Below are 12,668 nucleotides of genomic sequence, written 5' to 3'. Positions count from 1 at the left end.
ATGCATAGACAAATCCAACAAGGAGTATAACAGACTGTTAAAAAGCTCCATCACAAGATGCCACAGCAATCACCCGCAGCCCGCAGCACAATATCAGCAAGACTAGAAAATAAGAGCTAGTGGTGGACTACCAGAGAAACAGGAGGCCCCCTGTCCTGGTTCACCTCCAGGAAGAGGAATATAAATACCATCCATCATCCATCCATTCATTTCATCTGCTTTTCAATGGCCCGGTCACGGAGCAGCAAGCTCCGCTATGTATACCAAATGTCCCTAACCCCAGAAACATTTTCAAGCTCTTCCTGGGTGATTCCGAGGCATTCCAAGGCCAGATGCTTCCAGCACCTTCTGGATCTACCCTGGGTTTTCCAAAAGTCGTGCTCGAAAAACTCCAAATGAAGGGGCCCCAGAAATATTCTGATCAGATTTCCAAACCACCTCAGCTGTCTACTTTTAATACAAAGGATTAACAACTGTACTCTGAGCTCCCTTCAAATTTCTGAGTTCCTCAGCCTATCTGGAAGGCTGAGCCCAGCCTTCAAGATACATACATGATAATACAAGTGTCTTGGGTGGAGGCTGTGTGGTTTGGGTGAAGAAGAGTGTCAGGAGTGATTTGCGACAGAGGGGCACACGCAAGGGTGGAAGAGAAACTTTACAGGATGCTAGTGAAACTAGCTGCATACTGAATAGTTTGAAGATGGTGGCACTGGTGAAAAGACAGGAGGCGGAGCTGGAGGTGGCAGAGTTGACAGTGATGGACAGGCTCAGAAATGGATATGTCAGAGGAACAGCTCAGTCAGTTTGGAGACAAAATAAGAGAGGCAAGACTGAGATTGCTGGATGTGCAGAGGAGAAGTGCCATAGGTAAGGTTGCCAAACAGGAGGCTCATAGATGTGGAAGTGCGGCTCCGCACCATGGAAAATTCCTCTTTAGCTGCGATAGTTAGCAAGCCCCCTGTAGCCAGTGCAGATTGACATAACGTAGCCTCTGCTTGCCGTCCCCCAGCAACCCCCTTGCAGCCGGGAGGCTGGGTGACTGTCCGAGCGAAGCATAGTAAGCCGAAGCCCATGGTACACCTCCCACCCCCCCTCACGTTTCAAATAAGTACTCCCCGCTCAGCGACACAAACGCTGGTCATTGGTAGCTCTCTTTTGCGAAACGTGAAGTTAGTGACACCAGCGGCCATAGTCAAATGCATCCCTGGGGCCAGAGTGGGCGACGTAGAGTCAAATCTAAAGCTGCTGGCTAAGGCTAAGTGTAAATACAGTAAGATTGTTATTCACGTTGGCGGCAATGACACCCAGTTACACCAATCGGAGGTCACTAAAATTAACATAGAGTCGGTGTGTGAGTATGCAAAGACGATGTCGGACACTGTAATTTTCTCTGGACCCCTCCCCAATGTGACCAGTGATGACATGTTTAGCTGCATGTCATCACTGAACTGCTGGTTGTCGAGGTGGTGTCCAGCAAATGATGTGGTCTTCGTTAATAATTGGTACTCTTTTTGGGGTAAACCTGGTCTTATCCAGAGGGACGGCGTCCATCCCACTTTGGATGGAGCTTCCCTCCTCTTTAGGAATCTGGCCGAGTTTATTAGAGGCCCAAAGCCATGACATTCCAGTTGGGACCAGGGTGCAGAATCGCAGTCTTACACACTTCTCTGAGCTTCTAGAACAGTCACACACCCATAATGTAAATGTTATAAAAACGGTGTCTATCCCCTGACCACTTCATTTGTTTAAATCTAAAATAAATAATAGGGGACTTGTACAAAAAAAATCTGATAAAAACTAATACATCTCCTGTCAAACAGCATCATAACAGGAGAATTAAATGCGGACTCTTAAACATTAGATCCCTATCAACCAAAGCTCTTTTAGTCACTGATTTGATATTGGATAATCATATTGATTTATTATGCCTCACTGAGACCTGGCTTTGTCCTGATGAGTACGTTAGCCTGAATGAATCCACTCCTCCTGGTCATGTAAATAGTCAAGTTGCACGTGACACCGGCCAAGGAGGGGGAGTCGCTACTATTGTTGATTCAAGCTTAGCAATTCACCCTAAAGCTAAGCTAAACTATAGTTCGTTTGAAAGCCTTTTTCTTAGTCTTTCTCACCCATCCTGGAAAACTCTACAGCCCATTCTAGTTGTTATAGTTTACCGCACATGAAGGAGTACTACATCAGGCCCATACTCTGAATTTCTATTTGAATTCTCTGAGCTTATATCAAGTTTAGTGCTTAAATCAGACAAAGTAATTATCGTAGGGGATTTTAACATTCACATGGATATTAATAGTGATAGCCTTAGTTCTGCTTTCTCCACATTTTTGGATTCAATTGGCTTCAGTCAGTATGTACATTAACCCACCCACCACAACAACCACACCCTAGAGCTTGTCCGAGCATACGGCATCGATATTGAAGATTTATTAGTCTTTCCTGAGGATCCCGCTCTGTCAGACCATTATTTAATAACTTTCAATTTTTTATTACTCGACTACAAGCCTCTAAGCAAGAGTTCCTGTTCTAGATGTCTGTCTGATTCAGCAGTGGCTAAATTTAAGAAACTGATTCCTTCTGCATTGACCTTAATACCATGTCTCACAGTGACTGAGAAGACTCTTACCAACTAAAGTCATTCTCAAATTGATTGTCTCGTTGATAGTGCTACTGGCTCACTGTGATCAGCTCTCGCTGTTGCACCTTTCAAGATGAAAATAATGAAACAAAGAAAATTAGCCCCATGGTTTAACCCCAGATCCACAAATTTTTTTTTTTTTTTTTTTTTTTATTGTGCAATATGACATTACAGTGACAATACAGGACAGACAGAAAACAGGTGTGAACAACAAACAGCAACAGATTTTGTGTGTGCGTGTGCGTGTGTGTGTGTGTGTGTGTGTGTGATTTGAGAGTAAGAAAGACAGTAATATATAATATAATAGTAGTAATAAATATTATAATCGTCAGTCATGGAGATGAAGATGAATATACAGAAAGAAAAAAAAAATACAAAAAGAAAATAACATAATTAATAGCTACTACATTAATTATGATATTAATAATAATAATAATAATAATAATAATAATAATAATAATAATAATAATAATAATAATAGAAATAACAATAATAATACTAATAATAATAATGAGAGTGGAAGAGAAGGAGGAAAAGGGTGGGGTCTTTATGAGATGAGATGTGATCGTCGTATGTCCCTACTCACCCACACACATGACCAGCCTGCAGCCCCCAACACCCCTGGACCCCCCAACCTCCCAAGGCCTCGGACTGTATGTGGCACAACGCCTTACCCTATGTCTAGATGTATATGTAGTCTTTACCATTATTTCTTTCTTTTTTAATTTTTTTAATTTTTTTTTATTTATCCAATGTATTTATTTATCTATTTTATTTATTTATTTGTATATTAATATATATGTATATATATATATGTATATATATATATATATATATATATATATATATATATATATATATATATATATATATATATATATATAATAATTTATTTTATTTTATTTTGTTTTTCATTTATTTATTTATTTAATTTTTTTATTTTTATTTTTTTTATTTTATTTTAATGTGTTAGTCTTTTAAGTGGTATGTGGTGCATGAAAACCGAGGAGCTGGGTTGTTATGAACTGACATTGTGTCCCCTTTCCTCTACCTAAACTAATGTATTGTGCATTAAAAAAGGTGATGTGCTACCTGAAAACAGTCCAGAGCGGGGATTTTGGGTGGGTGGGGTGGAGAGGGACTACAGGCCGTGGCCCAGCAAGCGTGAGACCCAGCAGGGACCAGAGTAGTAATTAGTAAGTATAAATAAATAAATATATATATATATATAAGTATAGTAAGTAAGTATATAAGTATATAAATATTAATAAATGTTAATCATGTTAATCATAATAGTTATAGTAATAACGATGGTTGTATCAATTACGCCCCCCACCCCAAATAAATAAATAAATAGATAAATAAACAAAACAAATATATAAATATTGATCACATGAATGGGAGTGAAGGTTACAGAGGCTGTAGTAATTGATGTAATAATAGCTTGTTGTAGGTGATGATTGTAAGAAAGTGATGAATGGTTTGCCAGATAGTGTCATGATTATTGGCCGGAGGAGTTTGTATTTTCTAAGGAGATATAACAGTTTGTAAATATGTGTCCAGTGGTTATTGGGTCAGGCAGAAGAAGAAAGATAAAATAAATAAATATATGAATCGGTGGTAATTACTAAGGATGGAATGAAGGTGTCAGAGATCTGGGGCAGATGATGTGACTGGTTTGTGGCAGGTTATGATTGTAAAAAGTGATGAATGATAGCCAGGTAGGGTTATGATTATTGTCAGAGGAGTTTGTACTTTCTAAAGAGATGTAGTCTGTGAGCAGGTTTTTCCAGTGTGTGATGTGTATGGAGTTCCGAGACTTCCAGTTCATGAGGATAGTTTTTCATGGCAGTCAGCGCCACTAGAAGTAAACGGTGTGTTGTCAAGTTTTAATGTGGATACGTCTCCTAATAAACAGAGGGAAGGGGAAAGTGGGATGTGGCAGCCCATAATCTGGGATAAAGCTTCTGTGATGTTTCTCCAGAAGCAGTGAACAGGTGTGCAGTGCCAGGTTGCATGAATGTAGGTGTCAGTGCATTTTAGTGAGCAGTGTGAACAGTTTCCAGAGGCTGAGAAGCCCATTTTTTGCATTTTGTGTCCATTCAGATGAGTTCTATGGAGGATTTTGTATTGTATGAGTTGTAAATTGGCATTTGTTGTCATGATTAAAAATGTTCTGGCAGATTTGGGGCTGAAGTCAGCATCAGGAGTAATGGAGAGATCAGTTTCCCATTTTTCTGAAGGTATGGAGGGTGATGTATCGGCCTGTGATAACAATTCTGTATATTTTAGATAAGAGTTTTTTGAGGAAGAGATGTTAATGAATGTAGAGGCTGAGGGGGGAGGTCTAAGTTTATATTCTTGTTTTTCATTGTTGATTGGATGGATGATGAAACCTGTAGATATTGTAGAAATTGATGGCTTCTGATGCCAAACTTCTGGACCAGGAGGGGAAATGGAACCAGGATGTTATTGTTGAAGATATGTTTGAGGTGAGTTATCCCCTTGTCTACCCAAGTGCTGAAATATAGTGATTGTTTATTGCTGATGAAGTCCGGGTTATGCCAGATCGGGGTGAAAAGTGAAGGTGCCAGAGTGGAGTTAGTAATGTTGTAGAGTTTCCACCAGGCTGTCAGAGCTGATGATATTGTGGGGTTTTGGAAACGGGTGTTTTTTGATAGTTTGACTGAGGAATGGTAAATCTGAGAAATGGATGTCTTTGCTAACTGTTTGTTCTATGTCTAACCAAATGCTATCTGACTGAGTGGGGTGGGTCCATTTGTAGATGTATTGAAGTTGATTTGCTAATGAATAATATTGAAAATTTGGAGCATTGAGTCCGCCTAATCTTTTTGATTTTTGAAGAGTGGCCAGTTTAATTCGTGGGGGTTTATTTTTCCAGTAAAATTTGTTGATGGATGAATCGAAAGTTAATGAAACCAGGTGAGAGGTGGATGAGTGGGGATCATTGAAAGGAGATAATTGATTTTGGGGAGGATTGTCATTTTGACTGTTGCTATTCTGCCTAGAATGGATAGTGGGAGGTTCATCCATCGTTGGAGATCATCTTGAATTTTTTTTTGTAGTGGAGTGAAATTCAAGTTGGTCAAATCTGACAGCCTGGGGGAAATGTGGATGCCTAAATAAGTGATGTGACTTGTGCAGAAGGGGATGGGTGTTGTAAGGGCTGCCACATCTGGACTGTTGGTGCTTAATGGCAGTATGGAGGATTTGTTCAAGTTTATTGAGTAGTCAGAGAGAAGAGAGAATGATTTGATGACCCTGATTACTTCTTGTAATGATGTTTGTGGATTCTCAATAAAAAGTAATATATCATCTGCATACAGGCTGATTTTATGGTGCATGTTGGGGGTTTGGATTCCTGTGATGAGGGGGTTCTGACGGATGGCTGCTGCTAGGGGTTCAATGAAAATGGTGAACAGAGAGGGAGAGAGTGGGCAACCTTGCCTGGTCCCCCTGTGAAGAGTGAAGCTTTGTGAAGTTTGCCCGTTAGTAATAACTGTGGCTGTAGGTGAGGTGTAAAGTGTTCTAATCCAGTTAATAAATGATTCCCCAAAGCCAAAACTGTGGAGGGTGTGGATGAGGAATGACCAATTAACTCTGTCGGGCTTTTTCTGCATCTAAGGTGGCTATGATTGAATTATGGTTATGTGTGGTTGAATGGTGCATTATATTGAATAGTCTGCGGTGTTATTGGCTGAGTTTCTTCCTTTGATAAATCCTGTTTGGTCCGGGTGAATAATGAATGGAATTATTTTTTTCTAATCTGTGGGAGAGTGCTTTGGTGATAATTTTTATGTCGGACGCTGGAGGAGTGAGATGGGACTTGCAACTTGAAGGCAGGGGTGGGGTCTTTGTTTGGTTTGAGAAGGAGTGAGATGGATGCTGTATTCATGTTGGATGGAAGTCTGGAGTTTTGTTGTATTTCAGTTAACATTCTATGGAAAAGTGGAGCTAAGATGGACCAGAAGTGTTTGTAGAACTCAGCAGGGAAGCCATCAGGACCGGGTGCTTTATTGTTAGGCATGCTATTGAGGGCAGATTGGATTTCTTCAGTTGATAGGGGTGTGTCTAATGTGTTTTTTTGTTCAGGGGAGAGTTGGGGTAAATTGAGGCTGGTGAGAAATGGTCTGATGTCTTCTTCCTTAGGGTTGTTATCTGAGGAGTACAGGTTGGCATAAAATTCTCTGAATATTTGATTTATTTCATTGGGTGAGTTTGTTGACTTCCTGCTGAGTTCATGATGGTGGAGATTGTGGATTTTTCCTTATTTCTTTTGATTTGGTTTATGCAGATATTTACTTGATTTGTTATTGTGGTGGAAGTTTTCCTGTCGGAGTCTGGCTGATCATGAAGTTAGTTTTTTATTCAGGATTTCATTTATTTCTAGTTTATATTGTTTTAATTTCTTCTCGCTTTTGTCTTCTGTTGGGTTGGTTGCATTGATGGATTCTAGCTGTTTGATTTTTTCTTGAAGTTCAGATTCTTGTTTGTTTTCTTTCTTTTTCTTATAGGCTGAATATGAAATGATAATACCTCTGATGACGGCTTTACCTGTTTCCCATAGAAGTGTGGGTGATGGCTTTGGAGAATCATTTATTTCCAGGAAGGATGCCCACTCTCTTTTGATGAAGTCGTTAAATTCAGAATCTTTTAGGAGGGATGTGTTAAAGCGCCATCTGGTGGCTGGTTTGTGGTCTCGTGGGTTCCATTTGAATGATACTGGGGCATGGTCACTGATGATGATGGGGTGGATTTGATGATCAGAGATATTTGGGATGATTGAATTGCTGGTAAGGAAGAAATCGATGCGTGAATATGAATGATGAACTGATGAAAATAAAAGAGAATTCTCTTACAGTTGGGTGTTGTAGGCGCCAACTGTCACCAAGACCAAAATCACTCATGAACTGGATTATTGTTTGTGTGGATTGCCAGGTGCGTGTATTACTCGATGTGTTGGATCTGTCTATTGATGGGTTTATTACAATTAAAAGTCGCCCCAATTATTATTGGGGAGTCAGAGAAGTTGGATATGGATGAAAAGAAGTTATGAAAGAAAGATGGGTCATCGGTGTTAGGGCCATAAAGATTACCAATTGTCAGTGGGCTATTGTTGATTGATATGTTAATGATGATAAAACGTCCCTCTGGATCTGTGATGGTAGTGTTAGATCCACAAATTGAAACAAACATCGAAAAAATTTGAAAGTAATTGGTGTTCAACCAGAGAGAGTCCCGTTTAGTCTGGCTGGATAGTCTTACAATGTATAAGAAGGCTCCTCGCCATGTCAGACCAAACTATCATTTATTATCTTATCATTGATTAAGGAAAAATAAAAACAATCCCAGGTTTCTTTTCAACACTGTAGCCAGGCTGACTCAGAGTCACAGCTCCATAGAGCCTTGTATTCCTTCGGCCCTAAGCAGTGACGATTTTATGAGTTTCTTTAATAATAAAATCATAACTATTTGAGATAGAATCCATCATCTCTTGCCCTTAACTAACCTGACCCCAGACTCAGGTAGCTTGGATATGGCAGCAAGGCCTGGAATTGATTTGGACAGTTTTTCCCCCATTGACCTTTGCCGACTCTCTACTCTGATTTCTGTATCTAAGCCATCAACATGCCTACTAGACCCCATCCCAACAAGGCTACTTAAGGACGCTTTACCCTTATTAGACAATTCTTTATTAGATATAATCAATGTGTCTATGTATGTTTAAAGTAGCTGTCATTAAACCTCTTCAAAAGAAGCCCACCATCAATTCTGAGATTTTAGCCAACTATAGACTGATATCTAACCTCTCCTTTATTTCTAAAATCCTTCAGAAAGTGGTTGCTCTTCAACTCTGTGACTTTCTCCAAGATAACAGTTTATTCAAGGACTTTCAGTCAGGCTTTAGACTTCATCATAGTACAGAGACGACACTAGTAAAAATGAATAACGACTTATTGATTGCTTCTGATTCAGATCTGGTCTCTGTTTTAATCCTTTCAGATCTCAGTGCTGCTTTTGACACCATTAACCATCAAATCTTACTGCACAGACAGGAAAACTTAATTTGCCTTAAAGGAACAGCACTAACCTGGTTTAAATCTCAATTAGCAGATCGTTCCCAATTTGTTCACATCAATGATCAATCCTCAGCGCATACCACGGTCTGCTTCAGAGTGCCACAAGGTTCTGTGCTTGGACCAATCCTTTTTATTTTATATATGCTTGCTCTAGGCAACATTATTAGAAAACAGTCTATACATTTTCATTGTTATGTTGACGATACGCAAATGTATCTATCTATGAAACCTGATGAAACTGTTTGCTAGCTTTCCCAGATCCTGGCCGCAACTCTGGCTGTGCCTGTTCGTGATGATATCTTTGCTGGCACTGTGACCATGCCTTTGGTTGTGCTCGTGCTGTGGCTGCACTGATACTGTACCCCCCGCTTGCCCTGATCATGGTCTTGGTCCTGGTTGCGCCAATGCCGTGATAATGCCTTTGGACACCTCCGTATCAATATATGCATGATACTCTTCATCAACACCCACAATATCATCATAGAGTGCATTTGATGATTTCTCACCTATTATTGTAATATGACATGCGTCTGTTTCTGCTATTGCTGTGCCTCTCTCCTCCTCTCTCCCCCTCTCTCTTTCTCTGTCCTTTTTGCCACAATTGTATTTCATTTGTTATTTACGACATCTATTGCACGTCTTGCCGTCCTGGAAGAGGGATCCCTCATCATCCTCTGCCGCTCTTCCTGAGGAGTCTTCCTTTTTTTTTTTTCCACCATTACAGGGGTTCTTTTTCGGGAGTTTTTCTTTGGGTGATGTGAGGGTCTAAGGGCAGAGGGATGTCGTACACTGTAAAGCCGTCTGAGACAAACCATGTTTTGTGATATTGGGCTCTATAAATAAAATTGACTTGACTTGACTTGACTAGATGTGGTGAGGGAGGAAATAGATGATGCAGCTGGTGGGTGGACAGAGGAAGATGCAGAGAAGAGATAGAAATAGATGATCGGATGTAGCAACCACTATCAGGAAACAAACAAAGGAAGTGAAAGTCTAAGTGAGCTTGAGCTAAAGAGACAAAGAAGGTAACAGACCAGAAAAAATAATCAAGATGGAGGCAGATGGAGAGAGTGATGAGAATGAGAGTGAAACAACAGACCTGCTATTACAGCCACATCATTTCGGGTGTCATGGTGCTCCTTTTCGCTGTTTGCTGTTGCAGCATGATCTGTGGAAACAGCGGTGAGAAATTAATTAGCTTTGAATAATGAGCAAATGCACAGTGGTATTTTCAATGGGGAACTTTTGAATAGCCAGTTTAAGAATGAAACAAATATTTCGTTTTTGCATCTTTATTCATCAATGAGTTTATCCAACAAGCAGTGTAGGAAAAACACAAAAAACAACACTTCAAAGCAACCAGGAATGTAAAAAAGGAGGACCTTTATTTCTTTTGTTTTTTGTTGCTTTTCTTTTGGGTGTGTAACAGATATATCTGACCCTGGAAACATTAATCATCCAGTACCATGAAACTGCAGATATTGCTCTGAGCACTATAGTGTTCCCAGAGGCGGAAGCCTTTTTCTTATGAAAATGTTTATCATTTTGTGTGTGTTGCCAATTCCCCTTATGATCCATCAGGTATGTTTTGGGTTTTTCTGAAAAAAAGTCTGGCTCTGAGTGAATCAATGTTCCACGCCACTGCAGCCTGAAAATAATAAGCACTGTCAGCCTTATTTCACAATGTCCTGTCTTCAGCCTGAGCGGATTATGGACAATTTGGATGTGCTTGTAGCCTTTTTATTTATTTATTCCAAAGGCTTTTAATTGATTTGTGCACGTTTTGTGCATTCTGCTTATGCACTCTGAGGCCAGTGGAATGTAGCCAACATGTTCTCATCCCAAGTCGTCACATATTGTAGCTTTGCAGTGGACTCCCAATGGACTAGCAGCAGCCCCAGCAGCAGTTTATAGACATATAAATATGTGTATTTTATTTATCTTTGTCTTTCTACTGACTTACTAACTACAATTAATTAATTGAATTCATATCTAGTAATCTCAGAAACATAAATAGCACATCAAGCTGTTGGTATGTGTCCTTTCTTTTGTGGTGTCCTCTCAGATAGTCTCCACCATGCTTTGCTGTGCTGCAGGGGATGATCCAGTCGAGTAAAGAAAGAGGGTACGCATGCACATTTCCTCCACTGACACTCAGGTGAGGAAAAAATTGTTGAGTAATGCCAGCAGAAGTAGTTTTACACTCACCACAGATTACAACTACAAAAAATATGTGAGATTATGATTTTCAAAAACTGCATTAGAATTAGAATTTTCCTCAAACAAAGAGCACACCATTTGGAAGCCTTGTGTATGGTTTAATAAAAATAAGGAACAGGGAAAGGCTTGCAGAGGACAGGAAGATGACACTCAGGATGAGGGTGTTCGTACAGGGAGTCTCCAGGCTTCATTAAATTCTGTGTAGCTCTTTTGCTGAAAGAGAGATGAAGAAAAAGACAGGAGAGAGGGTTAGACATACCTTTATAGGCCTGGGTGGGAAACCGCTTTGGGAGATGAGGTGTGTTTGTTCCCCAGCTTCAGTTATGGAATTTTGTTAGTTGTGTTAAGTTTTGCTGTGCTAACTTCAGCATTTGTCTATAGTGTTTCATATGATAGGCCTACAAATATTGATCCTTTTTTAATAATTTATCAGACTTTGATCCTTTGTCAGCCTCCCCGTCCCTGTGTCTAAGCTTTTTCCTTTGTTTTAAAAGGTCTAGGCCACTTCATTGTTCTATGTCATCACACTACTGTGAATATAAGAGAGTGATTTTAATACAAAGTGTAAATCGGTGCATGTGAATGCATGAAGTAATCAGACCTGCACTCAAGAGAACCTTCAGTAGGCTGTTTAATATTGCCCTCTACTGGATTAATACGTTAATGAGCTGCATTAAACTAGAGCCTTCTGCGTTTTTTTAACCCGCTTCGAAACAACATGAGCTTCTTACATTTTATGATGTATAAGTTTTCAGTTCCACAAAGGTCCACTCAGCACTGATCCGCAGCATCCTCCATCACATAGCAGTCCATCCATAGCCCTTCCTCCAGCACCCAGCGTGCCTATAGTAAGTTACCAATATACAGTAACAAGATAACATATATAACACCGTAATTAAATATATGTTTAGCATGATTAATAATATAACACAGTAGTGTAACAATTTCAGTGTTTAGAATAATTCCACATTAAGCCAAGTATGTCTAAATGACTTACCCTGTGATCTCACTCAGGTCTTTCAATGGAAAATCAGCTGAGCTGTAACATAATAAAGACATGGAATCAACAGAATCATGATGCTAAAAACATTAACCTTAAATTATGTTTCTGTTTACAGTAATGTTTGTTTTCTTTCCTGTTTAGATGTCTCAAATATGCACTCTTAATCCATATCAATCAATATTAATCAATATTAATGTACCAAAAATAGCACTCTGTTATCAAGCACCATGTTATATTTAACAAAGCTGAAATGTAACTCACACTGACCTGTAAAATAGATCACACAAGCCTTTTCTCCCCTTTAACTCCTGAATGTTAGATGAAATTACTCAATAACAGGACATTTTAAATTAACTGGCTGTTAGCAGCTAACAATATGTGTACAGTATATGTAGTACAGTTTACTAACGTTAGCCTACTCTGTAAGCATATCTGTTATTGCTTCGTAAATCAACTAATTTAGTAGGAGATAATCCAATATCATGCTTTAATGCACGTTAATTTAGCTAAGATATGCTGATAATTCTTTAGACATCTTACCCTTTAAAAGCCCATCACAAATGGTCTTCTCTGCTGCAACTCCACAATTAATGCTACTTCCAGGAACTATTGAGATGCTTCATGTTCCGCCATTGCTGTGGAAAAACGGTCCAATGGAGTAAACGGAGATGACGTGACTGTCTCTTCAAGG

General features: G+C 39.4%; 1 protein-coding gene across 1 annotated transcript in view; it reads right to left on the bottom strand.

Moving 5' to 3' along the window:
* The window catches only part of LOC121949058 (contactin-associated protein-like 5), a 362,843-nt gene that overhangs the window by 5,388 nt on the left and 344,787 nt on the right, over positions 1 to 12,668 (bottom strand). The window contains exon 23 of the mRNA XM_088082827.1: positions 9,854 to 9,922. Within this exon, the coding sequence (XP_087938953.1) occupies positions 9,854 to 9,922 (69 nt within the window). The remainder of the gene's footprint in view (positions 1 to 9,853; positions 9,923 to 12,668) is intronic.

This window comes from Plectropomus leopardus, chromosome 10, assembly GCF_026936395.1.
Source record: "Plectropomus leopardus strain MGB_pleo_1.0 chromosome 10, ASM2693639v1, whole genome shotgun sequence".
NCBI classification, from domain to species: domain Eukaryota; kingdom Metazoa; phylum Chordata; class Actinopteri; order Perciformes; family Serranidae; genus Plectropomus; species Plectropomus leopardus.
The sequence above is the reverse complement of the archived record's forward strand: the minus strand, read 5'-3'. Positions and strand labels throughout refer to the sequence as shown.